Source organism: Pangasianodon hypophthalmus, chromosome 6, assembly GCF_027358585.1.
Source record: "Pangasianodon hypophthalmus isolate fPanHyp1 chromosome 6, fPanHyp1.pri, whole genome shotgun sequence".
Classification (NCBI taxonomy): Eukaryota; Metazoa; Chordata; class Actinopteri; order Siluriformes; family Pangasiidae; genus Pangasianodon; species Pangasianodon hypophthalmus.
In genome coordinates, this window is record NC_069715.1 from 21,405,125 (window position 1) to 21,433,014 (window position 27,890).

General features: G+C 38.9%; 1 protein-coding gene across 2 annotated transcripts in view; it reads left to right on the forward strand.

The window, feature by feature from the left end:
• LOC113526806 (golgin subfamily B member 1) overlaps positions 1-26,499 on the forward strand; it is a 57,463-nt gene extending 30,964 nt beyond the window's left edge. For both annotated transcript variants that reach the window (XM_053234750.1, XM_053234751.1), the window contains exons 19-29: positions 1,301-1,469; positions 1,585-1,689; positions 2,426-14,356; positions 14,807-14,964; positions 17,232-17,286; positions 18,439-18,558; positions 18,779-18,931; positions 19,830-19,927; positions 20,127-20,261; positions 22,373-22,487; positions 23,269-26,499. In XM_053234750.1, the coding sequence (XP_053090725.1) occupies positions 1,301-1,469; positions 1,585-1,689; positions 2,426-14,356; positions 14,807-14,964; positions 17,232-17,286; positions 18,439-18,558; positions 18,779-18,931; positions 19,830-19,927; positions 20,127-20,261; positions 22,373-22,487; positions 23,269-23,427 (13,198 nt within the window). In that variant the 3' untranslated portion in view covers positions 23,428-26,499. The remainder of the gene's footprint in view (positions 1-1,300; positions 1,470-1,584; positions 1,690-2,425; positions 14,357-14,806; positions 14,965-17,231; positions 17,287-18,438; positions 18,559-18,778; positions 18,932-19,829; positions 19,928-20,126; positions 20,262-22,372; positions 22,488-23,268) is intronic.
• The last annotated feature ends 1,391 nt before the right edge of the window (positions 26,500-27,890 follow it).

Here is a 27,890-nt window from a genome sequence, read left to right on the forward strand (position 1 = left end):
AAGGTGAGAGCGGCTGGTCAGATTTCAAACTCACAGGCCACGCTGTAACATGCAGGCGTACTGGATGCAGTGTGTCTGCTGCATGTGGTCTAAATTGGACTACTCATTCATTTCTGCCTTATCTTGGGCAGGTTTAAATGATTTATGATTTCATTATATTTTGGGAAATAGAACCAGCTAAGTTCGTTAGATAATATCATCTGAGGGTGCAAACAGAATTGATTGCAGAAGCAGGCGGGATCGATCAAACTGTCACTGTGGAAGTGTCCAAGTCTCACACACACATCTCTACTGGAAGCTTTCCTTACTTGTTTAGTTGGAACTACGCTTGGGACAACTGACAATATTAACGGGAATCTTTGATAGATTCCGACTATACTGAGTCAGGCTATCAAATTGGACGATTTAAATGTCTTTCGCAAAATGTTGTGCCTGCAGCTTTAAGATAGACAGAAATAAATGGTCTTATATCTTGTAACGTGTGTTTCCTTTTAGCATGTTTTGTATCCTGTACGAACCTTATAGCTGGATGTCGGAGCAGAGCAACAAAGCATCTTTCTCTGATATATCTTATCTTAGCAAACAAATAAAGCCGGAAATGTTTTTGTTTACAAAACATGAACAGGGGTTAAATTAAGACAGTTAAACAATGTGTTGTTTATCAGGGCTGCTTCACTATAAGAGAATTCAAACAGTATCTCCACTTTCTCTCACTTTCAGCATTCCTGACCTTGTTAATGAGTTATTAATTAAACTAAAAAAAAAAAACTAAATGCAATTTCTAGTGAATTTGTTTTTAAAACTATAATGACATAACGTGTACATGACATAAGATAAATATATCTGGCCACGCCCCCTTCTTTCTTTTTCTCAGAGCCACAGGCAATTCTGTCATCTATCAGCGATAGTTAGAGGGCACAATAGGACGATTGCGTATTACGTACAATCACACACATCTAGTTTGGACCCACTACATATAGCATTTTTTGAATGAATTTTTTTACTTGCCAAATAAATGCATTTTAAATACTTCAGATTGTTCATTTTCAACAAAACCTATAAAAAAGATGACAAAAATAGTAATAGAAAAAAAAAATAAACAAATATCCCACTGATATAAAATCTTGGGAGAAATTATTAAAACTTTTAATCTCAGTAGATCAAGATTTAATTCACAGTGATCAGGTACAGATTGTTTTACATGGAATATGATATGTATAATACCGGTGATAAATCCAAATACTGCTAGAAAAATGTTTTTATTGTGTCCCACTATTAATTAATTCAATCTGTAAATCAGGCTAAGCAGCACACAGGAGTGTCTTGAATCATCTCTGATGGAGAAAGAGCACACACTCGCCCAAACATCGGAAAAACTAGAGCTTATCGACGGTCTGAGAGATGCACTGAAGCAGAAGGAGGAGCAGCACAAAGAAGTAGCTGATAAGCTCCTACAGACCGAAAACAATGTGAGTAATGCTGCAGTTTTATAAGCTTTACACTGTAAACGTAAACCTTTTTTTTTTTTTTTTTTTTTTTTTAAATTTATAGAGAAGATGAGTTATGTTGGTTTTCTTTATCCAGCTGACTGAAGTGACTAAGAAGTGCAGTACGTTTGAGAAGCAGTGCACAGAAATGAAAGCAACAGTTGCAGAGCTCATGCAGAAGCTTAATGTGCTGAAGGAGAAGGTGAGTGATTTTTATTAGTTTATTATGCAGACTAAATATGTCTTCATCTTAAACTAGAGCTGCTGTTCATAGAAGATCAATGTAGGCAGACACACTGCTATGGAGAACTGGAAATGACTTAAAAAGAATAGTTTTTTTTATTTTGTATGAGCATTGTGCTAAATCAAGGTCACAGAATAGGTGGATGATGTGAGTGTTTTAATTTTTGCACACATCAGGAGATCAGCTGTTTCTGAAATACTCAAACCGACCTATCTGGCACCAGCAACCATGCCACATGTCACTGAGATCACATTTCTTCCCCATTCTGATGTTTGATGCAAACATACAGCTCTTGACTTGCATCTGAACGATTTTATGGATTGCGCTGGTGCCACATGATTGGCCGATTGGATAGTTGCATGAATGTGGAAATGTACAGGAAATGTACCTAATAAAGTGACCAGTGAGTGTATATTAAAATGTAAAAGTGTGCATTTGTTGTTTGCTGCTGTTTTTGTTGGTGTGAAACATTCAACTTGGGAAACAGTGAATTACAGCAACGTGGTATGCAAACTGCAATTTTAGTGGCAGGACAAACATGGAAGATTAAAATGCCTGCTATGGTACTGTGATGTATACAGCAAAGTGTATACTAATTTTTTTTTTTCTCTAAGCAGACAGAGTTGTAGTTCAAAAAATACAGGATAAGAATGAACACCTTATGACTTTTTTTTTTTTAATTATTACTTTTCAGACGCAGAGACAAGAAGCTACAATTGAATCGCTGCAGAGTGACTTGGATCAAACCAATGATGAGCTGGACAAGCTAAACACCACACATTTAGAAGAAAGAGCACAGCTTATTCACGATCTCCAGAGCTGCGAACGAGAAATTGACAGCCTTAAAGACATTATTACTGACAAGGACAAGGAAATTTCAGCTCTTTCGGGCAATATGGCGGAATATGCAGAGCAAATTCAAGAGCTTAAACAGGAGATAAGGCATAAAGAGGAGGATTTAGTTCGTATTGAAAGTGCTCTGGTGAAAGCAGAACAGGAAGCTCAAATCATTAGAGAATCACAGTCTTCTGACCAGCATTCCCTTAATATGAAAATAGCTGAGCTGATGGAACAGCTCAGGGTCACAGAGAGTGATCTAAATGAGGCCCGAAAAGAGAAAGAGTCAAAGTTAAATGAAATTAAGGAACTGCTTAGTCAACTGGAAGAGGACAAGATGACGATACAAGATCTCAACATGGAAATTCAGAAGCTGAATACAAGTCAGCGCGCTCACCTTACCGAATGCGAAACTCAAATTTCATCACTGAAGGAACAAATGCTCGCTACTACTCAAAAACTTCAAGACTCCGAGGACGTTCTTGCACAGTTAAAGGAGACAAGAAATTGGAACGAGAAGCTTAAAGAGCAGATCCTCAACCAGGAACAGACTTACGAGAAGGAGATGAAGACTCTCAAGGAAGAACGTAACAAGCTGCTGGCAGAGATTACAAAATATAATAACGAACTTCAGTCTCTATCCAGTCAGCTTCAAGCGCAGGTCGAGTGCCAAGAACAAGTTAAGCTAGGGGTTGAAGAGAAACTGGAGACTATAAAATCGCTGGAGGAAAAGCTTAGGAATGTACAGGAAAAGGCAGAAGAAGAAAAGAAGCTACTACAAAAAGAGTTGGCTGGCAAAACGAAGTCCATTTCAAAGCTGGAAGGAAAATTGAAATCACTTAAGGGTGAAAATCTAGGTCTTCAAAAATCTCTCGAGGAGAATTCACAGACCCAAAAACAGCTTTTGCAGGAATCCCAGGAAAAAATGGATGTAGTGCAAAACCAGAATGTCAGTTTGCAGTCCCAAGTGGAGGACCTCACCAAAGAGAATCACATTCTTAAGCAGGAAGTTGAGAACAAGGTTCAGTCACTGCAACAACTTTCAGAGGAGAAAGACATGCTGCTGAGGAAAACAGCAGAGCTTGAATCACAGCATGAGGAAACTGGAAAAATGATAGAAGACCTGATTAAAGATAAGGAAAAGCTCAACGATAGAGCCACAGAGCTTGAGCAAAACAAGCAGTCTCTTTCTGAACATCTGTTGGAGAAGACAAGTGAGTGTAGTCAGCTTAAAGAGTCATTGGAGAACAGTAAAGAGCGGGTTGGTCATTTACAAAGCCAGATTGAGGCCTTGAACACTCAAGTTAATCAATTAAACTGTAAAATATCAGAAAATGAGATAGCTCTGGGTGAGAAAAGTGCGCAAATAGACGCTCAGCAGAGTCACATTATGCGGCTGCAAGAGACTTTGAATTCAGGACAATTGGAGAAGGATAACCTTTTACAGCAACAAGCTTCCCAATTCACTTCTTTAGAGAGCGAACTTGTACAACAGAGGGATCTTTTTTCGACGCTTCGTATTGAGTGTGATTCCCTCAGAGAAGAATGTACACAACTCAGGCAAAGCCTTCAGGAGCGAAACACAGCCCTCAGTGATAAGACTCATGAGTGTCAAACCCATATAAATGAACTGGACAAGAGGAACTCATCTCTCGCTTCTCTTAGCAGTCAGTTGGGGACCATGAATGAGCTTAATTCCAAGCTTGAGGCAGAAAATGGCATCATGAAAAAGTCCCTAGAAGAGTTGCTTGCCAATAACAAGAACCTAACTGAAGAAGTGACTCTCAGGCAGGCTAATATCATTGAGCTTCATAACAGCATTCAGACACTGAGCACGCAAAACCTACAAATAAGAGCTTTATATGAGAATAAAGAGAAGGAGCTAGCTGAGCTAAGTCAAGTTGTGTCTGAAATGGATAAAAAGGTAGCAGCGACACTGGAAGAGAAGGCAAACCTTGCTTCTCAAATCTCCATCCTTTCTGAGCAAAATAGTAACATTCAAAAAGAGCTAGAGGAGTTAGCAAAGGAAAGAAGCTTGTTAAATGACAAACTATCTGGGTTTGAGATGCAACATGCAGAAAACCGTAAAATTATAGAGGGTTTGCTTAAAGACAAAGAAGAGCTTAGCAAAACACTCGAGCAAAACCAGGAAACCGCACTTGAAAAGACCACTGAGTGTGAATCTCTCTCAAGACAGCTAACCGAGAGCAAAGAGTCCATAAACCGCTTGAATGAACAGGTGAAGATGTCAAATTCTCAGTTTAACAGCAGTTTTGCTGAAAAAGACCAGGTCATTTCAGATCTACACAAACAGCTTGAGGGTTATCAGGACCAGCTTACTCAGCTGCAAGAAACTGTCTCATTACTTCAGGAACAGGGTAGTGCTCTTAAGTCAGGACTTATGGAGAAAGATGATGTTTTACAACAGCAATCTAAGGAGTGTTCTTCCTTACAGGGTGAACTTAATATTCAGAGAGAGCTTTACACAAACCTCCAAACTGAGAACGAGAAGCTCAAAGGGGAATGTTCACAATTGGTCCAGGAGTTGAAAGCAAAAGAAGATGAATGTTGTAATCACATCGACGAGCTGAACAAGAGAAATGAGTCACTCATTTCACTTAATAGTCAGTTGGCAACCGTGAATGAAAATGTTGCAAAGCTCCACTCAGATAAAGAGCATCTTCAGTGTTCTTTGGGGAGTCATTTGGCAGAAGGTGCAACACTGAAAGAGGAACTGACCCAGAAACAAGCCGAGCTGGCGAGTCTTCAAGATAACATTCAGGCACTAAATGAGGCAAATAGTACAATGAAAGCAGAACTCCAAAAATCAGTGGGAGAGATTTCCACAAGGCAAGAAGAAATCTGTGCTCTTCAGAGTCAGTTGTCCAACAAGGATGCCGATATAACATGTTTGACGCAACAGCTAGCAACCGAGCGTTCCAAAGCCGAAAGCTTTCACCTGGAATTGCAGCAAAAAGACGAGTCTTTTAGGCAACAGGAGATGTTCTTGAGTCAATTACAGGTCAGATTTGAATCAGGCGAAGATCAGATCAGCCAGAAAATGGAAGCCATTGCTGAGCTGCAGAGGGAAGCTCAGAACTTACAAAGATCGGTGCAAGAGAAAGATATCTTACTGCTCAAGAAAGATCAAGAGATTGCTCAGTTGGGTGAAAAAATAACAGCAGAGTTAGAGGTGTCTAAAGTAAGAATGAAATCTGACATGGATGTCATCTCTAAATTACAAGGAGACTTGCAGATATTGCTTGAAAAAAATGACAGCCTCACTGCTGCTGTAGCTGAAAAGGATGCTCTATTGAAGAATAAAGCAGAGAAGCAGCTGAGCATGAAGGCCAACGCTGCCAAGCTTGAAGACACAATTTCCCAACTGACTTGTGAAGCACAGGGCTTATCCTCAGAGACAGCACAACTCAGAACCATACTAGCTGAGAAAGATCAGGTCCTTCTTGATACTACATCTAAACACTCTGCAGAGGTCAGCAGCCTGAATGAAACCCTGAAAGTCAAAGATTTAGAAAATGACAACTTAAGACAAGAGTTGACCGAACTCAAAGAATCAGTTTCAGTATTGAACAGCAATCTTAGTGAACAGTCTGCAGAGGTAACAAGACTAAAAGCAGCCCTCGAAGCAAGTGGTTGCACTGTGGTGGACCAAACTAAAGCTCTTCAGGATCTTCAGAGGAAGGCTGATGAGGCTGCCTTGTTCAAGAGTCAGTTTATGGAAAGTACAGAACTAGTGTCTGAGCTGCAGAGTCAAACTCAGGCACTCAAGGAAGAGACTGTGAGGCTTTCCATAGCAATCGAAGAGAAGCAAAGTGCCTTAACAAATCTTCAGGATAAATTTGCTTTTCAAGTGGAAGAACTTCGAGAAGCAAAGAATCTGCTGTCCCAAAAGAATGAAGAATTGTTGAACCTCAACCAGATGATAGGTGAGAGAGATGGACAAATTCACGCCCTTAAACAGGAGTCGTTTTCATTTCAGAATGAGATCCAACAGATGCGACTGTTTAGTGTTGAAGTTTCAAAGCAAAAGGATGATGCATTGGTTGCCCAGCAAATGAATACCAACTCCCTGACTGTGGAAATCGAGAGATTAAAGGAACAACACCTTCAAGTTGCAGCTCAGGTTAATTCCCTGACTGAGAACCTTGAGCAAAGGGAATTGGCTCTACATGCTATTAATAGTCAATACACTGCTCAGGTAAAACATACAGAGCATGCCATTTCAGAGATGCAAAAAATGAATGAGTTGTGCAAGAAGCTGCAAGAGGAAAACAGTTTGACCAAGCAGGAGCTAGATCGCGTCAACCGTGAAATGACTCACAAGGAAGAGGAGGTCCATAAATTAGTTCTGGAAAAAGAGGAGTTCAATAGGAAATACAGTTATGAGGTTCAGAGGACACAAGAACAGCTGCAGCTCCAAAGTCAGCAGCAACATGGTAGCATGGAGAAAATGAAGACAGAGACGGAGCAACTCCAGGTCCAGGTTAGTGCCAAAGATGATATTATCACCGGATTGAAATCAGAAGTTCAGAGAGTTGAACAAACTCTTCAAGAGTCTGAAAAAGAGTGGCTATCAGTTCTTGATAGGGAAACACAGGCTAAGAATGTCCTTGCTGAGCAGCTCCAAGAAATCAAGCATGAATTGATGTCCAAAGACAGTAAAGTGCATGCTCTGAAACAGGACCTAGATCATTTAAATGAAAAGTTAGCCGAAGCCACATTGGCTATTGAACAAGGCTCAGAGAGACTTAAGGAGAAAGAATTGGACGCTTTAATGAGTAGAAGCAAATTAGAGGAGATTGTATCCACCGTCCAATCAAAGGATAGGGAGAATATAGAATTAAGACAGGCCTTACAGGATAAGCAAATAGAGCTCAAGAAATTGGAAGAAAGTCGAGAGTATGCTCAGGAAGAGGTATCCCGTTTAACACAGTCCATGTCAGATAAAGAAGTGACGTTCGAAAAAGAAAGGGTTTCCTTGCAATCGTCAATTAAACAGCTGCAAGAAGACAATCAGTCTCAAGTATCTTACTTTAAACAGGAATTAGCCAAGTTAAATAGGGAGCTAGCACAAAGGCATGTGGAGGGCCTAGACAATAAAAGTGAGAGTGAAGGCAAGATTGCTTTATTGTCTGAAAGTATTAAAGATCTTGAAGAACAACTCAGGACAGAAATCCAAAAATCAGAAATGCTCAAAGAGGCTAGTTTGAAACACAATGCACTTATCCAAAAGAAAGATGACGAAATCAGTTGTATGAGCATTCAGATCAGTCAGCAAAAAGAACTACTCACTGCACTCAGCCAGCAGTTAAAAGTGAGGGATACATCAATAACACAGGTGGTTGCATCTGCTTCAAATGAAAGGATAAAACATGAGGAGGAGAAAAACAATCTGCTTTCACAACTGGAAGAGACAAAAAGACATCTGTGTCTTTGCCAGAGTCAGATGGAAAATACAGAATCAGAAAACAAGGCTTTGGTGAAAGACAACAGTGAATTTAAATTTGAAATTTCCAAAGTATCTAAAGAAAAAGAGGCCATGAAGAAAAAGCTTCAAGCTGCACTTGTTGTCAGAAAAGAGTTGCTAAAGAAAATAGAGGAATATGAGAAACAAAATGCAGAAAGTGCAGAGAACAAAGCTTTGCAGGAGAAATTGGAAGAACTAATGATGCAAACAAACTCTCTCACAAAAGAACATGATACAGCTGTTTCTGATCTTAGTCAGCAATTAAAGGATAAAGACAGTAAAATCAAAGAGTTACTGCTGTTTATGTCAGAAAAAGAGCAGATCATAGTGCAAATGGAGGACAGTGCTCATTGTTTACAAAGTAGATTAAAGGAACAGGAGGAGAATTTGATGTCCACACTCCAGAAACTAGAAGAACAGAAGCATTTAATTGATCAGCTTCAAATTACCAGCAATGAAAAAGATGTTGCTTTTGAGAATGAGAAGCTGAAATTGGTGGCCAAACTTGAACAACTTGAGAAAGACATCAGCATGACCGACAAGGATGCAAGTAGTGAGACGTCACATCATATTGAAGAATTAGAAAGTGAGTTGACCAAGGTAAAGAAAGAGAAATCTGAGTTTCAGAAGAAAGCTCATGCTGCATTGTTGGCCCGCAAAAAATCTCAAGAAAGTCAGAAGATGTTAAGTGATGAGCTTTGTGAAATCAAGGCCAACTTCAAATCTCTTCAGGAGAAGCACAACCAGCAAACGCATGAGTTTATGGCTGTCCAATCGAGTTATGATCTCAAAGTTCAAGAGCTGGAATGTGCACTACAGAATTCAAAATGTCTGCAAGAAAAAATAGAGGCCTTAGAGAGAGGCATTGAAGAAAGAGAAACAGCCGTGCAGCATTTACGAGTGTCCTTAGAAACACAATCAGAGCAAACATCATCACTTCTTGAAGAGCTAGAGTGTCTTAAACAAAACCTGGAAAATGTGAAATCTGAATTGGCCCATAAAGATGAATTACTAGTCAGTTTGAAAGAACAGTCTAAAGAAATGGCAGAAAAATGGTCAGCAAGATCTGACCTTACTAAAGAAATCACAGAGAAGAGTGATGAAATTGCAAAGCAAAAGGCTTACATCCAAACTCTTGAACAGCAACTTAAGGACCTGCAACAAAGCATGACCAAGTTACAGTCTGACCATCAAAATCAATTGGATATGCTTAATGCATCTGTTGAAGAAGCACGATCGTCTGTACTTCATGAAGACTTGGAGTGTCTTAGACAGAAATTAGAAAAGGTAACATATGAAATGGCCCAGAAGGATGAACTACTGGTCAAGTTAGAGGAAAAATCCAATGAAATGGTCGAGAAGTCAGTGTATGAAAGATCTGAACTTGTTAAAGAGATCAGCGAGAAGAACCAAGAAATTGAGAGCCAAAAGTTATACATTCAAACAGCTGAAAGACAACTTGAGCAGTTTAAAGAAAATATGACCAAGCTGCAGTCTGAGCATCGGAATCAATCGGCATCTTTTAAAGAGCTTAAATTGAGTTTGAAGGCAGCTGAACGTGAAGAATGCAAGAAAAGCGAGATGCAGAATGAAATGGAAAGACTTCGTCAAGAAAGAGATCTCGTATCGAGAGAGCTGGAGTCTGCCTTACAAATGGTCACTCAGAGATCGGAACAAATCCAAGCTTTGCAGAGTGAATTAACCATAACTCGGCAGCAGGTTTCTGAGGAACGTTCCCAGTGGCAAGAAGCAAAATCTGAAGTTGAGCAATTGAAATTGCAAATAGAAACTCTACAGAGAGAAAAAGAGAGCTGCATCGTGGACTTTGAAAAGTCCAGAGAGGATTTTGCACAACTTGAGTCACTGCTAAAGCAACTTGAAGCACAAAATAAGGGGCTTCTGATTAAGACCGACTTAACTGACAACGCTATTGCATCAGATGATAAGCCATCTGCACAATCTGAATGCTCAAAAGTGACCTGCGAACAGCAATCGTCTTCTAAAGAGGGTTCTAATGATACTCTATTAGAGTTTCAGACTCTGCTCTCAGAAAAGGAGGCGCTCATATCTGCTTTAGAACAACAACTTCAGAGAGAAATACATCTCCACGAGGTGGAAATGGAAAAAATGAGAATTGAAGTCAGTGAGCGGCAACAAAAACCAGCAGAAATTGGAGAAAATAAGTCAGTAGAACAGCTAACAAAAAAACTACAAGCCGCTTTGATTTCTCGTAAGGAGCTTATGAAGGAGAACCGGGCCATCACAGAAGAAATCCAGAAACTACAATCAAAGAATGAACATATGCAAAGTGAAATGTCATCTCTAGAAAATGTAGTTTCTGAACTCAGATGGCAGAAGAATGAACTGGAAAGTAACATTTCTAAGCTGAGTGCTGAAAAACAGAACCTTGCCATGGATGTGGATCGAATTCTGAGCGATAATCACAACTTATCAGCAGCCTGTGAAAGCCTTAAACTCACAATCGAGAACATCACCCAACAGAAGCAAGCCTTCTCGTGTCAGTTAGAGTCCCTAAAAGACTCGCAGACTGAGGAGTTATCTGAATGGAAATCCAAGCATGCAGATTTGAAGCAGGAGTATGAATCTCTCCTCCAAGCTTATGAGAATGTTAGCAGTGAAATGGACAAGATGAGGCAGCTTCTTGAAGGTGCTAAGAGAGAGAGACAGGAAGCTCTTTTAAAGTCTCACAAATATGAATCTGAAAGAGACATTCTTGGAAAGCAGATTACTGAATTAGAGGAAGAAAATGACAAAATTAAGGAAAAAATTAGAAAGTTTGCCAAGCTGAAGCAACAGAAGATTGAGGAGCTTGAAGCGGAAAATGAAAAGATAAGAAAGGACCTGATATCTTTTGATGACAACCAAAAATGCGCGGTTGATGAATTGACTTTAAGAAATAGTCAGTTGGAAAGTGAAATTAAGTCCCTCCAAGAATCATCAGAGGAGCTCCGAGGACAGATGTGTGAACTTAAGCAGGATAACCAGATCTTAGCAAAGGAACTCGAAGAAACAAGCTTATCTCTTGAGAAATGGCACAAGGAGTCAAAATCGACTGAAAGCAGTCTGCAGCTCAAATTAAGTGAGGCTCTCAGTTTGAATGAAACTTTTGCAGAGCAAATAGAGACTCAAAAAACAGATTTAGCAGTACATATTGAAATGGTTGCGCTACTACAAAAGGAGAAGTCAGATCTTACTGAGAAATTAAAACAAGCAGGGAATGAGCATGAAGGAGAAGTGAGAGAGCTGGACAAAACTATTTCAGATCTTCGGCAGGTGATCGAAAAAAACAGACAAGAAACCATAAACCTAAGTGAAAAGGTTAAGATTTTGGAAGATGACAAATGTATGCTGCAAGAGGAACTTGAGAATGTCCAAGAGACATCTGATAAGGTGAAAAACGAAAATGAGTATTTGGAGACAATGCTTCTAAAAAATTCTGAAAGAATAGATGAATTGACCGAGGCAATTAATGTCTTGCAAACACAGAAAATGCAGCTCTCAGCTCAGCTGATGGAAGTCAAGGAGGACAAGGCAAAGGTTTGTCAAGAAAAGGAACAGTTGCACTTGAAGCTTGTGAAAGAATTTGAAGAGAAGCTCAAAGCATTGCAAAGAGGCACTGAAGGCTCTAAAAACATGAAGCGGGAACTTCAAGAGCTGCTAAAAGAGAAGCATCAAGAGATCATCCAGCTACAACAGGATTGTATTAAATATCAGGAACTGATTTTGAATCTAGAAAGGTCTTTAAAACACTCCGACACCCAGCACCAACATGTACAGAAGGAGCTCAGAGACATGGCTGAGAAGGTCACAGATTTGCAGAAGGAGAACGGGAGTCTTGAAAAAGAGCTCAAAACGCACAAAAATATCCTCAACGAGACCAGAAAGGAGCTGTCCAGAGTAAATTCTGAAAAAGACTTATTGAAGCAGAAACTTGCAGAGAGGCAAGAACGGTCTGACTTTGAGTCAGCGGAAAAGGAGAAGTCCTTGGAAAAAATGGCTGAACAGCAGCAAGCCCTTTTGAAAGAACAGCGAGCTGAGCTGCAGAAACAGATCAATGACTTGCAAGAGCAGAATAACAGGGAAGCTCAAGTTATTATATCCTTACACAAACAAGTGGAGACCAAAGATTTGCAGATTAAAACTCTGCAGAGAGAAGCAGAGACCAATTCGGCCAAACTAGCAGCGTTAAGTGTAGATCCAAACATTAGCGATGCTGCAAAGCAATGGGACAGTGTTTTTCAGAAAGTCTTGCGTGGTAAGGATAGCCAGCTTCATGAACAAAGCTTGGTTATTACTCAACTGTCAGAGGACAATAGGGAGAAAGCTAAGGTGCTAAATGATACGCAGATTACCAACAGAAAATTGGAGAGGACTTTGAACGAGTATTCGGTTGCAGCTGCAGCACACCAGAGGCAGCTTTTTGTAATGCGTGCAAGCAATACTGAACTCAATCAAAACCTTGAAATACTTACAAAACGGTCCTCCGAACAAAGTGCCTTAATCGAGAGTTTAGTAAATGATAAAAGCACACTTGTGAAACAACTCGATGAGCAAAAATATTCCGTTTCCCAAATGAAGTCCAGTCTTGAGCACTCATCTAAAATGTTATCAGACAAAGAATCTGAGCTCCTTTTAGTCCAGGGCCAGTACAGCAAGCTTCTTGTTGACTTGGAGAAACAAGAAGCCATTTCATTGCACTTGAAATCTCTTATTCAGAGCAAAGATTCTGAGATATCCTCTCTGTTATCCTCAAAAGATGGGCAGTTGTCAGGGTATCTGGAGCAGCTTCAGGCTAATCATCGTGCTCAGTTAGCAGGGTATGAGGACAGATTAACTGCCCTCTATACCAAGCAAGAAAGTTCTGAGAAAGAAGTGAAGGCTTTAGAAAGCAAAGTCCGAAGTCTCCAGGCCAGATTGGACAGATGTGCTCAGGAGAAGGAACAGATTGTAATAAATGTCGACACTTTAAGGAACTCAGTATTGTCTTTGCAATCTGAGAAAGAAAGTTTGATGTCAGAATTAAAGCAGGTTAAGGAACGGGGTAAAGAAGAATCTGCTGAGAGTGTGGCCAAGTCCTTAAAACAAGAGATCAAAACCCTTCTTCATCAGATGGATGATCTCAATTCAGAGAATGCTATGCTCAAAGCACAGCTCATCAGATACAGAGAGGATTTAAACCAGGTGTTATCTCTTAAAGACAACCAGCTGAAGGATCTACTCAAAAAGCAGCAGGATTCAATAAGAAACCTTGAGAACCAAAAAAGAACTGTTGAAATGCATCATCGTGATGCACTCCTAGAGGTACAGAAGGAAGCAGAGGAAATCAAAGCCTTAAAAGAAGAAAAAGCTAAACTACATTCTCAGGTGCAAGAACTGCGAGACAGTTTATCGGCCTTACAGAAGGAGAGACAGGAGACAAATGAGAGTAAAGTGATTGCTGATTTGCAGCAAGCCATAGCAGCGAAAGCTTCTGAATGTAATGAACTCCAGCAAAAGTTGTTCTCCCAAAAAGTGACTGCAGATGACTTAAACAGGAGCCTAAAGGAAACAATCAAAGAGTCTGAGAGAAAATTGGTGGAGGCTGAAGAAAAGTACAACGAAGAACTAAACGCTTTTGAACGTGAAGTTAATTTACTGAGAAACGAGAGAGAAACTGCAGACCAGAGAGTTGCAGATTTGGCCAGAGACATTATGCAAGTGGAGCAGGATTTGTCTGAAGCTAAAAGCCAAAACAAGAATCTGAAATCTCAGAATGAATCGCTCGGGAAAGCCATGGCAGCACTGCAAAATGACCGGGATCAGCTCATCGAAGAGTTCAAGATTTTACGCAGCAGATACGATGAAGAACTCAGGGAAGCTACAGCATCGATGAATAAATTTGAGCATCAGCTAAATGATTCCACCTCGGAGATATCAGCTCTTGCTACAGAAAAGAATGTCTTGGTCCAAAAGCTTCTGGCACTGGAAAGCAAAGATCCACACTCAAAATTATCGGCGCTGGTGAACGATCTTTCGCAAGCCGTATCAGAGAAGGAGGCCCAGCTTAAACAGGCATCGCTGGAGAAGAGCTCCTATAGCAGACAGGTTAATGCGTTTTCTAAAGCGATGGTCAGTCTGCAGTCTGATCGAGACAGACTGATGGAGGAACTCAGGAAGGCCAAGAAGGAAGTCGAACATAGACAGCAAACAAGCCCTGATACACTCAAGTCTATCAAATCGGAGGATTCGAATAGCCTTAGCGTCAGTCTTGGTGCTCTTCAGACTGAGAGAGATGGCCTGGTGAGTCCTAGGCTGTGTCTCTGATTAGATTCAGTAGTATTTGTGGCATGTGGGCATTGGCTAAGGGCATGCAAGTCTGGTTGGTGTGCTTTGATGTGGCTTGACTTGGATGTGCTAGAGCATGGGATTCTCTCTTTAAACTTTTTTTTTGGTTCAAAATGACCCATTGTACATTTGAACCAAAAAGTATCTGTCCCATTTCTTCCATCTCTTGTGCAAGGGCTTTTGGGGCTCTATTTTCATCAGTATTGTTTATGTTAATCATCACTGAGATTTAGTGAAGATCAATTGGGGTTTGTACACTTACGATGCTATAAAATACAAGGAGATGTCTTGAAGCAATGGGACAGAACATTAAACAGATTATGACTGTTTTCAGCATTTTAGATTTTTTTGGGCTGTTTTCTGCTATAGCTTTTAAAGGGATTCTTTTTTTTTTTTTTTCCCCAGCTTAAGGAGGTTGGAAATTTGAGGTCTCAGAATGCCGAGCTGGTGGAATTGAAGCAGAAATATGATGACCAACAGAGGGCACTGCAACAAGCACACACTTACAAACAACAGTGTGAGAAAGACATTCTGGGATACCAGGCAGAGCTGGCAGAGCTGAGGTAATTCTAGGATTATTCTCCTTTTTTTTTTTTTTTGGAAAAAAATTCCATCACTCTTAATTGATGATAGTATTTGGGTATCACCTATAGATTCCAACTATCGCAAATGGCTGTCAAGATGGACGATTTAAATGTCTGTTGGAAAACATGGTGTCTGCAGCTTTAAGATCAACAAAAATAAATTATGTTGTATCTCTTAATATTTGTTTCCTTTTAGCCAATTTTAGTAACATTAATTTAAAAAAAAAAAACTGACTAAATGCTAGCAGCTACAGCCGATTTGTAACCAGCTTCCTTATCTGCTATACCTGACACGTGTTACTTATGCCTGGCCACGCCCCGTTTTACCCCCTCAGTGTCGCTGCAGCTACAGGATACTATCTTCAATCAATGGTATATTACACACAATCTCACAAGCCGACAATTACCATGAGTTCTAGACTATGAGGCACTCTTTTCCTGCCGTCTAGAAGGTGATGTGGGAAAGACTTCGTCAAGAAGTATAGCAGAAAAAGAGGTTTTAAACTGCAAAGGGAAGAGAGTAAGCACTCTGAGAAGTTCATAGAAGGTACAGTACTGTTAGTTTAGTACTAAAATGACACTGAAAATCCCACAGGGTACTAGCGATAATTAGTACTGTGGAAGCAGCAGTGAATGATGAGATTTCATCATTAAACAAGACCTAAGAGAGGGACTAAGAACAAAACTGTGCAATTTTGGTGACAGTATAAATATGGAAAATTAAAAGCCTGCTACATTATTGTAGCTTATACAACAAAATTTGTTATTATTATTATTGTTTCAGTATTAAGTAGTGGATTTTTATATATAATAAGTATCAAATAAAGGTTAAATAAGGCAGTAGTGTTTGATCAGGGGAACTATTATATGAAGTCATAGTTATTCTTTCCTATGTTATACAAAAGGACTATTCAGGTTTTTTGTTTCTGTGACTGATGCAGTTCCTCTGGGTTAGTTAAGTAGATCTGTCAGTGCTGGTGATAAGTGCAGCATGATGAATATGTCCATGCTGTCCTTTCAACATGCCTGAGTGCTCTACCAAGAACTGTTTATATTTAAAGAATCGTATTGTAAAGGACAGAGCTGTCATTTAGAACAGCCCGCAATGTCATTTTTTTTAATACTCTATTTTTAATTCATAATTCATTAACCCTTAACACAAAGGGTTAAATATTGTTGCATTTGAATGATTAACACATATTGAGTCAGTGCACTTCACTGCTTGTTAGGCATTAACCTCCATACAGCTTTTAACCAATGAGAATACATTGATTTGGACGAACTATTGTGTAGTGTAGTGTTTAAATTATGAAATACGATAATTGATAGATGTAGCTCTGCTTGCATGCAGCCTCATAATCTGTTAATAATCTCTTAATGTGCTCACTTAAACTGAGTGAGGTCAGTGTGAAAGGTCTTTCTGTCCTATAATCAGTATGATAATCCATTCAGTGGAGAAATAATAGAGTGTTTCACAGAGTTTTAGGATGTGATTAGCTTCCCAATTGCAAATCTTTTGGTATGTCTTTTAATGTACATTTATTAATGTTTTAATTTCATTTTAATTCATTTAGGAGGTGTATGATGAGCATGCAGTTTACACTTTGTTCTATAAGGAAATTTTTAATGTTAGTTAATTTTTGCTTTTTAACAGGACTCGCTACACGTCTTATTGTTAGGGTGACCCTGACACTAACAACACTAGAGTGACACTGACTCAAAATGCCCTCTGCATTCATGTACCTTTGTATATGAGTATAGATTATAATGTACAGTGTATTGCAAATTAAGATTTTTAAACAGATTGCTACTGCCAAGTTTAGGGTCAAAATCTCAGCAATAGAAGTGAATTCAGTCGGGTTTCACAGAAACAAATGCTCGTATGTAAACACGGCAGTGATTGTCAGTTATTGGTCGAAAATTACTGACTTTCTTTAAGATTAAACAATGCACCAAAATATCCCCTCAATACACTAAAACAAGAAGGATGACCATTCTTAGGCTTATACTGTTATTACTGGGACTGAACTGACTTAGAGAAACAGACAGACATTAGTCACACACACACACACACACACACACACACACACACACAGGAAGTCATTAGCACTATGCTTGGCATGATGTGTTGACAAAGCCAGGAAAATGTGTGTATCATTTCATGGAAGAAGAGAGTGTATATGTGTATAGTGACATCATTGTGAGTTTTTTTTTTTTTTTTCTCTTTCATACCCCCAACCATGCAGGTCTGAAAAGAGCCGACTGCAGTCTGAATGTCAAGCTCTCAGGGAGACCAGCAAGGTAACACAGTTCTGTGTATAAAGTACACTGATAAATTATTAGATTATTATCAGATCAACACTAATCCTTTAGCTAGCCCACCAGGCAAGTGAAAGCTCCATGTGCTTGCCGAGTTACTTGTCTTAGTTGCCCGGAAATCTCTGACCAGGCTTAAAGTGGTAGCTATGGCGAGCTGGTTAGCTACTTAAATGCATTAATACACAAACGAGTAAATGATGAGTAAATGACGCACATTTTGTTTAAATATATTCCAAATAAAAATTTTAGTTTGTGAACGTCAATACCAAGTACTTTTTTTTTTCTTGGCTTTTTGAACTAGAGAAGAAGAAAAAAACACTCTTGACCACTTTCCTACTTGTCTTAGGCATCTATGAATTAAAAAAAACTAATAATGTGGACATATAATCATCTTCTCCCAGGCACCCAGGCTACTGATTGGTCCACTCCTGTAGAGATACTGATTTATCCCATATCAGTTTATCAGTTACATTCAATATGACTTTTGCATGCAATGTACAATGTGTGTGAAAATGGGGAGTTTGTCGCTACTCAGTTGGCAACTCGGTGAAAGTATACAGTTGACTCCAGAATTATCGGCACCTTTCATGAATATATAGCAAATGTCATGTGTGCTGAGTGACATTTTGAGCTTAAACATATTTTTAGTGCAAGATTTATTTTTTCAAGCATAAGTTTAAACAAACATAAAGGGTTTTATTTCTGAAAAAAAACAATACTTTCAAAACTAGCAGTATCCCTACACTCAGTATTTTACGAAGACTCCACTGTAGAGGATAACAGCACTGATCTGCTTCCTGTAGAGAAACTTGTATGCATTACATAGATATTTTATCTGCTAAAAGAGATGCATAGACACAGGGATGCAACTTAAAAAATATTTTTTTAAAAAACTGACAGATTTGTACAAATTCACACTGAACAGCAGGAGACCAGAAAGGTCTTTATAGGTGAGGGGAATAAAAGTCTACATTTGTATCACATTCAGAAATCATTTGAAATCTTTCACTCTTAAAATGCAGGCTGCTGGTAGAACAGTTCACAACATGGGGTCATGTGACAAAAGATTAGATGTATGCAGGTTATACTGATAGCACACTGTGTGTGTGTGTGTGTGTGTGTGTGTGTGTGTAGGTGTCAGTTTCAGGTAAAGGCACATCTTCAGAGCAGGTTGTGCAGCTGCAGACTCATCTGCAGCGCTGCCTGGTGGAGATTCAGCAGAGAGATATTGGCTTCCAGCAGCTCAACATCAAGGTGTATACTCAAACCAGCACACAAAGCTCTTAATATCTGCAAAAATAACATTCTGGCTGTTCATTATATATATTTTGCTATATTTGGTAGGCTTTTCCTGTCCGCAGCTTTAAAACTTATTTAATCCATGTAGTTAATCTTGCTTATTTTTTGGGTTTTATTCCATTTTTTTTTAATTACTCTTCCTGTTTTGTTTTTTGGAAATACTGTTGTTTTGCAGTTGCAGCAGGCTGTTGAGGAGAAAGCTGCTGTTTCTGCTCAATTGAGAGCCGTATCTCAGACTCTGAGAGAAACCCAGCTTAGTCTGAGTGAGCTGCAGAACCGCTATTACTGGATAGCAAATCAACAACAAATCCAGCACTCACCTGCTCAGGTATAAAGTATTTATTTATGCATGCATGTGTCCTTACATGAGCAGTTTTAAACCTTCTTGTTCTGTTCACTACTTAGCAGTGTTTTCACTTTGCCAGAGGCTTAATGTGAGGTTTCCGTTGCTACAGTTGGCCTGTTCGTCCAATTTGGAGAGACTACAGTTGTTCAGTGAACAGTTACTATTAGCTAGCTAGGTTGTTTTGTCTAAGGTTTGTGTAGGGTTTGGCTTGGGCGAGGATTAGTTTTGGGCTAATGTTGAGATTGAGGTAGGGTTAGGGTGGGTCTGGGGTTAGGGTTGACCCGATACTGATACTCTACAACTCTACATCTTATCCATCATGAAATTCTTTGATAAAGTGTCACTAATGGTTTTTTATAAGTAGATATGGTTTAGAGATAGGCAGGGTGTTTGCATTTTAAAGCCTGTCTACTCAGGATAATATTAAGACCAGCTGAGATAATTCCAGCTGGATAACACAGAGATGACAGACAGCATAAAATCATTTGTATGTCATAATTTATATATCTTATTTATTACAGGTTAAATGAAATGCAAATGAAATCAACAAACATTAAAGTTAATTTTAGACTGTCAATATGTTGGTGTCTTTCAGTAGAGTTAGAGTGGAGTTTTTCAATACGATTGTCTCTTTTTTTTTTTCTTTTTTTTTTTTTACTTTTGGGAGTAGCAGACTTTAAAATATAACTTGTAGTCAAGTATACAAATTTTAATTCGGGAAACTTTTAAAGTTCAAATTTTGAAGGCTTTTCCCAGACCACCACTTTCTTGTGTGAGCCACAAGAAAGGCTATGAAGTTAAGAGCTTTAACAGATGCATTAATGAAAAACAGTATTATTAAAAGAAAGACCCTTTTAACACAGAATGCATGTTTTCACAGGGTTCAGTATGTATGGAAGTTGCGCCTGGAGCTCCTCAGGAAATCAGTAGTGCTGCGAGTGATCTGGAAGGGTTGGACGTCAGAGAACTCAAGAGCAGGTGAAATGAGTATGAGTGAATGCAGAGTCTAGACTGGCAAACCTGCTTTTGCTGGTCTGTAGTCCACCGATTGGGAAGTGGCAACCATTAAAGAAAAACAGTGGAACCTATGACAGATGCAAAAGATACTTTATGGGAAACTGTATTTTTCTATATTAAAGATGAAAGAAGAATGAAAGAAAACTTTTTCTGTGTTTAGACTGGCAGAAGCAGAGCTCCAGCTTGACTCCACCCAGCAAAACGTGTCCCTGCTCAACGACAGGCTGGAGGAGGAAAGGGTGCGGAGACAGGCAGCGGAAGAAGCACTGGGATTGGCTGAGCAGACGATTAAGAGGTAACAGGGCAGACTACATGTGTTCAACTACATCGATGCTCTCTTATGCCATATTCGCTATATAGTGTGCTTATTTCAGACTCTGCCATTTGGTGTCTGAAAACACTAGGTAATATGCGGTACACTATTTCAATCCTACAACGCACTGGGACAGGTAGTACGTGAACAGTGTAGCCTAGTAGCCAAATGTAAAGAGAATTGGTTTTGCAGAGCAATATCTATCGCAATATCTATCACAAATACACACACCCATCACACCTGTACATTCATGCAATTAACCAATCACCTGATCAGCGCAATGCATAATACACGCCATGCAGAACATTAGTCAAGGGCTAATGTTCACACTAAATAGCAGAATGGGGAAAAATGTGATCTCAGGTTTAAGATCAACAAAAATAAAATTGTGTTGTATCTTGTACTATGGGTTTCCTTCTCTATACAAACCTTAATAGCCTTAATAACCTGTTGTCTGACTTCAGAGAAGAGCAATAAAACATAATTTTCTGCTGTATCTTGGCTTCCCTTGCTTGCCAGACAGATAAAGCCTGAATGTCTTTGCTCACAAGACATGAACGAGAGTTTAAATCAAGAACATAAATCAGCGTGGTGTTTATCAGGGCTACTGCGCTGTACAAGAATTCAGTGTATCTTTGCTGCTGTTCAACACGGAGCACATGCACATGCAGTTTCTATTATTTTCTTTCAAATTTATACTGAGATTAGTTATAGCAAATGACTTATTGGGTTTATTTACATTCCTGACTTCAGTTTTGCAAGCATTACTGACGTTTGATAACAGGTAGTTAATAATTTTTTTTTTTTTTAAAAAAGGCTGAATGCTAATACTAGCAGCTACAGTCGAATTGTAACCAGCTTGGGGTAATTTCTTTTCTGCTGTAAAGGCGTAACATGTACATGACATACATTATGTATGTCTGTCCACGCCCATTTCTTGTCCCAGTTCACACACACTGGCTGCAACCTACACCACTCCAAAGCCATGGCCGACACTATCATTAGTCAGCGATAGTTAGGGGGCACAATAGGACATATTTCACATGATCTCACAAGCCTACCAGATGGGCTGGTTAGATTACAGAAATTTCTGTGGCTACAGTGGGCACAAGCTCACAGAAATTGGACAGTTGAAAATTGGAAAAAGACCAGGCAACATTTTTCAGTTGTCCAATTTAGGTACCCACTGTAGCCTCAGAAAATCCCATGTGATCAGTAGTTTCTGAAATACTCAAACCAGCCTGTCTGGTACCACCATCCGTGCCACAGTCATAGCCCCTTTTTGAGAGCATATTCCCCCCATTGTTATGTTTGATGTGAACATTAACTGAAGCTCTTGACTTGTAGCTGCATGATTTTTTGCATTGCGCTGCTGCCACATGATTGGATCATTGGATAACTGCATATATAGGGTGTTCCTAATAAAGTGGTTGTGAATATATGTTTTGTTTGTAGTTAGCTCAGAGACTTTTGGGGTTTTTTTCCCGCTCATGCAATTATTATTTTTGTTTGCACCTGTCAGTGATATTTTCTAATTTACTTATTGGATCTATTTCCAAAAATATAAACAGATTTAAACCATCATGACCCTGGCCAGGCAGGTAATAAGGATGAATGAATGAACGCAGTACGTTCATGTTAGAATTCTTGAGAGCTTCATATCTGACCGCTGGCTCACACCTGCATGAAGTTATGTCCTGTGAGATCCCAGTCTCATTGCACATCTCTAGTCTTGCCCTGTGAAATGAAATATGAAAATAAACACATACATACATACATACATGTTGTTGTTGTTAATAATAATAATAATTCCCCTCCAATTTGTATCTATTTTGTATTCATTCCTAATAATAATACTTTGTTAATACCAGTAAATCTGTGTAATGTAGAGTACTAAATTGTTAACTTCAATCACAAGTTCTGTTTATTATAATAATGTCTATTTAGTGCTCCTGAATTTCCAGTGAACTCTGGAAATAGTTTTAACTATATGTATAAATACATTACATTAACAGTATTGTGTGTTTTGAATAATACTGTATATGTGTGTGTGTGTGTGTGTGTGTGTGTGTGTGTGTGTGTGTGTGTGTCAGTATGGAACCCAGCCCTTCCAGATCTTCTCAGAGAGACTTCAGTATCCAGTTAGAGACAGAGGAGGAGTGGGAAGCTCTGATTTTAGATCCGAAGCAACACCTGCTTATGCGCACGGTAAGCCTCCTAAAATATAATGCTCAAGTCCCAAGTAAGTGTTCTGATATCCGGAAATCCCAGACAAGGTAGAGGTGTGGAACTCTCCAGCGTTCAGTCTGGCTTACATGTCTACTGACCAAATTTACCCACATGATGGCACATCATTTATACATCTTTGCTTCCTCATAACTGAATGATATGAAAGTAGCTCAAGAACTCATTTAGCCAAGTTTCAAGTCTTATCTTTCTATTTCCTATCTATTTCTATTGTGCAACTGTGACTATAAATAATTTTTGTCTGCATTAATCCATGTCATTCAATTCATTAATGAAGCATTGATTAATGAAGCATTCAGGCCAGGCACCATCAATGTTGCCATGGTTATGACCTAAATTCATTTCAAGATTAATGGACATCTTGGACTAATAATGAACTTCAAATTCTTCTTCAATGTTCTCGGTGTTCATTGTTGCTTATTTATGCCCTAGTGGAGTTGAATTCTTGATTCCGATTGGTCAGGAGGTGTTGATTAATTTTCTATAACAGCAGGTCTGACATTAGTTCCAGCTGAAATTCAAATGACTGGGTGTAATTGTTGATATGAAGTTTCCTGTGAGGAGTTCCATGTAAATGAATACAATAACTTGTTTCATGGACATTCCACAACATTACAAGTAACTATAAATCAATAAAAAAGTTTGTTCTTTTATAATTATTTAGCTATAACAACATATTTGATTTCTTACATGTCCATCCTTGCTGAAAATGTGTATTATTTGCTCTTGTCTTTATTTCCAGATGAAGAGTGGTGTCCACTCGTGCCGACGCTGGTTGCGAGGCCGCAGTCTTTACTGCTCCAAGATGCTGACATCCAGAGCAAAATCCCGCTACTTCTTCCTGATCTACCTGCTCGCACTCCATATCCTCGTCTTCATGTGCTTCGCTGGAGCTTTATAGACATTTAAAACCAAGGAAAGGTTTCTTGCACAAACGAGGAACATAGATTTAAACTCTCTAATGCAATGAGTACTGCGGCTGTGGTTAAAAAGGCTGAGTCCTCAACCAGGAGCTGTTTGTGATTTAATCAGTTATCAAACACCGATAACGTAACAATTTCTATTTTCTCAATCACTCTTCTCTAGTGAAAGTCTAAATCAGTGTGTTCTTATTATCTATTTGTACGGAGTCGATATTAACATTGATATCAAACCAAAATTAGCAAAGCAAACTAGCTTGTTTGTTTCAAGCCACATAGAACTTCATCAGACAGTATGTAAGAATAGTACCACTGTGGATTAAGTACAGATACAGCTACACAATAAGACACGTGTTATTTCCACATACTAAATTCTGCAATAGGTTTTGTCTTTCCATAACACTTGGTCTTCCTTGTGTGTGTGTGTGTGCTTTTTTTTTAATTGAATACACACTACTCCCACTAACTGGTGTATAGCGGCTTAGAATGTATGGGTTTGCTGAACGTCGGTTACCAGTGATCCCTCTTAACAGCTTCAGCTTAACAACAGTTTGGTGTATCAGAGCCCTTATTCATTAACAGATGACCACAACATACTCAGATTTCAGTTTCGTATAAATATTTCTTACACAGCTAAAGTATCGATCTGTCTCCATGATAAATTAGGGATTCTTCAGTACTAAGGTTCAGCTGAGGGACGTTTTGGTGTTTGGTAACTGATGACCGTTTTAAACAGTTTTGGTAACACACACTACATGCAACAAATAGCCTGAACTCACGTGTCAGATGTCATTGTGTCCACTCATCATGCGTCTGTCATTTTCGCTGCTGATGAGCTTCTTGCACTAAACGTTTATTTATAGATTCCAGACAGTGTAGCAGGGCCACCAGTCACACAGAGACTGGACTCTGCATGTATACAGGTTAGGCATGTGTCAATATTACATTTTGATATTGCCATGATTGCCTAACTTTTAAACATCTTTTAAACATGGTTTATAATACTATGACAATATCGTACTTCAAAAACAAACAAAAAAAATCCTCCTGAGTTGGATCAATGTTTGCTTACTTTGCTTTCACCATCAATAACACTTTCAATTAAAATAAGAAATAAGACCCTTAGCTTTTTAAACAGGACCGAAGTTATTTCGCTGCACAAAATGTTGCCTGTATAGGCAGACTTAACACAAGAGGTGTGATGATATTGTGCATGTCCAATATTGCAATATATTGTATAACAGATTATCAGCACATGCATAGTGCGCTTGCATGTGTGTGAGAGAGAATTTGGATTTGTTTTCTACACTGACGTGAGTCTAATGTGTTGGAGAAGTGTATGGCATTTAAACTAGTGAGTATTTACTACACTATGTATGTGCGTGTGTGTGTGTGTGTGTGTGTGTGTGTGTGTGTGTGTGTGTGTGTGTGAGAGAGTTTTTACTTTCCATCGTAGTTCCTTTAAAACTCATTTCCATCAACGTGTGTTGAAATACATTTTTTGCATCACATAGACTTTCTCACCCTTTAACTCTGCACACACACTTGATGAGAGAATGCTGTGTAAATTGTGTGTGTTTGTGTAGGTTGTGACTGTTGCGATACTAGGAGGTTTGGACACCGTGTGTGTATTTAAATATACTGTGAGATGAAGGATGGTGAATGCAAGGTACAAGAAGCATTAATCAGAGTGTCTGCAGATTATAGTGTGTGTCCTGCTCGAACATGCCTGATTCAGCTTATCAGCTCATTAACACACACATGCAGTGTTCTTTGCGCATTAGTATGTTGAAGCGATGTGCTCCGGGTGTTTTTCTGCTCTAGCACACCTAATTCAACTCATCAGGTCATTAGCATACACTTCCTACTGCACAATAACACTCAAGCGCCATTTCTGAGCTGCGAAGTTGCCTGAAAATTAGGTGAGTTCCATCATGTGTGTTAGAGATCGTTTTAGTGTGTTCGTGCTACTGAACATTTTAGCGTGTTTCTCAATCTTTACCAAAAAAAAAAAAAACGGTGTTAGGTTAAATAGGTGCGTTTTAACAGGAAACACACTGAGAGTGTGTCCTAAATGTTTCTGTGATCAAATTTTCTTCGCTATAATGAGATCTAGAGATGGTGCATATAAATACACAAAGAAGAGTCACTGTTGTATTTGAGCTGAGTGCATAGCTAATGCCCTGTGAGTTCTCGTGAGCTTGACAGAGGACATGGACTCAAAACACATGAGATTTAGCTCTGTCACTGAGAACATAACCGACTTTACACTTTATTTCATCACACACTCATTCAAATATTTTGAAAACCTGCTCACTGCTCATAGCCATTTTTCTCAGTGTTACAACTGCAGCAGTGCATTGTGGGTAACGCATGCAGTCTCTCAGAAGTGTGAGAATAAAATAAGCACCATGGAGAAGTCCTGTTAGATTGCATTCTGTGTGTTAACTTTTGGAGAAGAGTTAAAAAAAAAACAGTTGGCATTCTAGTAAATCCAGTAAGTAGACGAGTAAAAAGTTCAGCACAGGGAACTAGTACAATGACGTATCTAAATCAACTCATTAACATGTATTAACGTAGATAAATGAGTATTGGGATGGGGCATGTGTGATGTGGGTGTGTTCTGAGGGGCTGGGGTGTGTTAGAGCAGGAACAGCTGTAAAGTGCAGAGCACAGCTGGAAAACACTGCTGTATGTTATGCTACTGTGTATGTGTGTATATATTCTACAGAAGATGTACTATATTTAACACTGATTGTTTACAGGCTGATTTACTGTATAATGCTGTTCTACACTAAAGTGATCTGTAAATATAGGATGATTTAGAGCAAAATGGATCTCTATTTAAAATGAAAACTACTGAGTGTATTCAAATTGTCCTATTTTCTATATAGGGTCTATTTTTGAGGAGAATCATGAAACTCATGGAGAGAGACGGTGTATGTCCTCAGTTGGTGGGCTGAAATGTGTGCAATATGGTGGAATGGTTTTTTTGTTTGTTTGTTTGTTTTTTTAATGAGCTTCATTTTAAATAAAGCTATTAGAAAACTTTATATTGAAACAATTACTCAGTTCAATTTTATTTGTGTAACGTTTTAACAAAAGATTTCCACAAAGCAGTTTTGCATAAATCTGGATGTAGATTTCTGTTTATATCCCTAATGAACAAGCCCGAGGTGATGACGTCAAGGCAAAACTCAATGAGATGACATGAAGAAACCTTGAGAGGAACCAGACTAGAAGGAGAACCCATCCTCTTCTGGGTGATACTAAATAGTAGGATTGTAGTTTGTATGATTACAGAAACAGTTCTTGGGTGCAAGTCTACAGTATCCAGGTGTGATTATCCACTGAAGCAAGGTGAGTCTTGGGCATCAATTATTTTTGGGAAGTGACTTCAACATCACTTATCCATTTCAGCAGACAGTAAGTCACAAATGCAGAAGCTCCAAGCTCTATAATCATTCGTGTCTATCATTCTGTTTTGTTAACTACACCCTATGTTCACTTCATTGTAAATAAATATGGTGGAAATGATGCCTTGAAAACCCTCTCCAGGGCTGAGGGCACATCCTGATGGTGGGTGTACATGTGCACAGGTAGGAATAGAAATGGCTGAAGGGAACTTTTTGATTTACATTTAAAAACACCAGTCTTTTGTAATGAGCATTGTTATTTGCCCTTGTTTCTCTCAGCTCAAACTGACCTGAATGATGTATCTGTAATAGAGCTGAACAGATGTAAAGGAAAACTTCACATGCTCAAGCTTTCCTTACCCAAATTGTAGCCCCCAAGTCTAAAAGGGGAATGCAAACAATAAAGCAATTGGCTTCCAAATCAATTTCCATGGTTATCTGCTAGATTCTTAAGTTTGGAAGCTTCTATTACTTGTGTAGTCATTCATGATCACCATAGTTGTTAGAGAGTGGAAATTCCTGGTAAAATTCCAACCCACCCACAATCCTAAAGCTTAAGTCACCAATATAACAGATATGTGAGTGTAGTCAAGGAAACAGCTCAACTGTGAGCGCCACCCCAACCCAAGAAGAAAATCAGGAACACCAAAAGACCCAGAAGACCATGGAAGACCTCTATGGTGAAGAAAAACCCCTTCACAACAGCTGGCCAGGTCAGGAATACCCTCCAGGAGCTATGGCGTATCACCAGAGTAAATACAGAGCTTTTGCCACAAAATGAAATCCATTGATAATTATCAAAAACAGAAAACCAACATAAAACAATGTGGTATTTCCTACACCAGATTTGGGTGAAAATATTCACACATTAAAGCTGAAAGTCAGCATTGTTTACTTTGTGGTAGACAGCTAAAATAATAACTTTGTCAATGTCCACATATTTATGAACCTGACTTCATTCATGTAAAGGTTACATAAATATAAATCAAGTTCTAGATATAAATGCTGCAAACACATGTCCTTGTGCA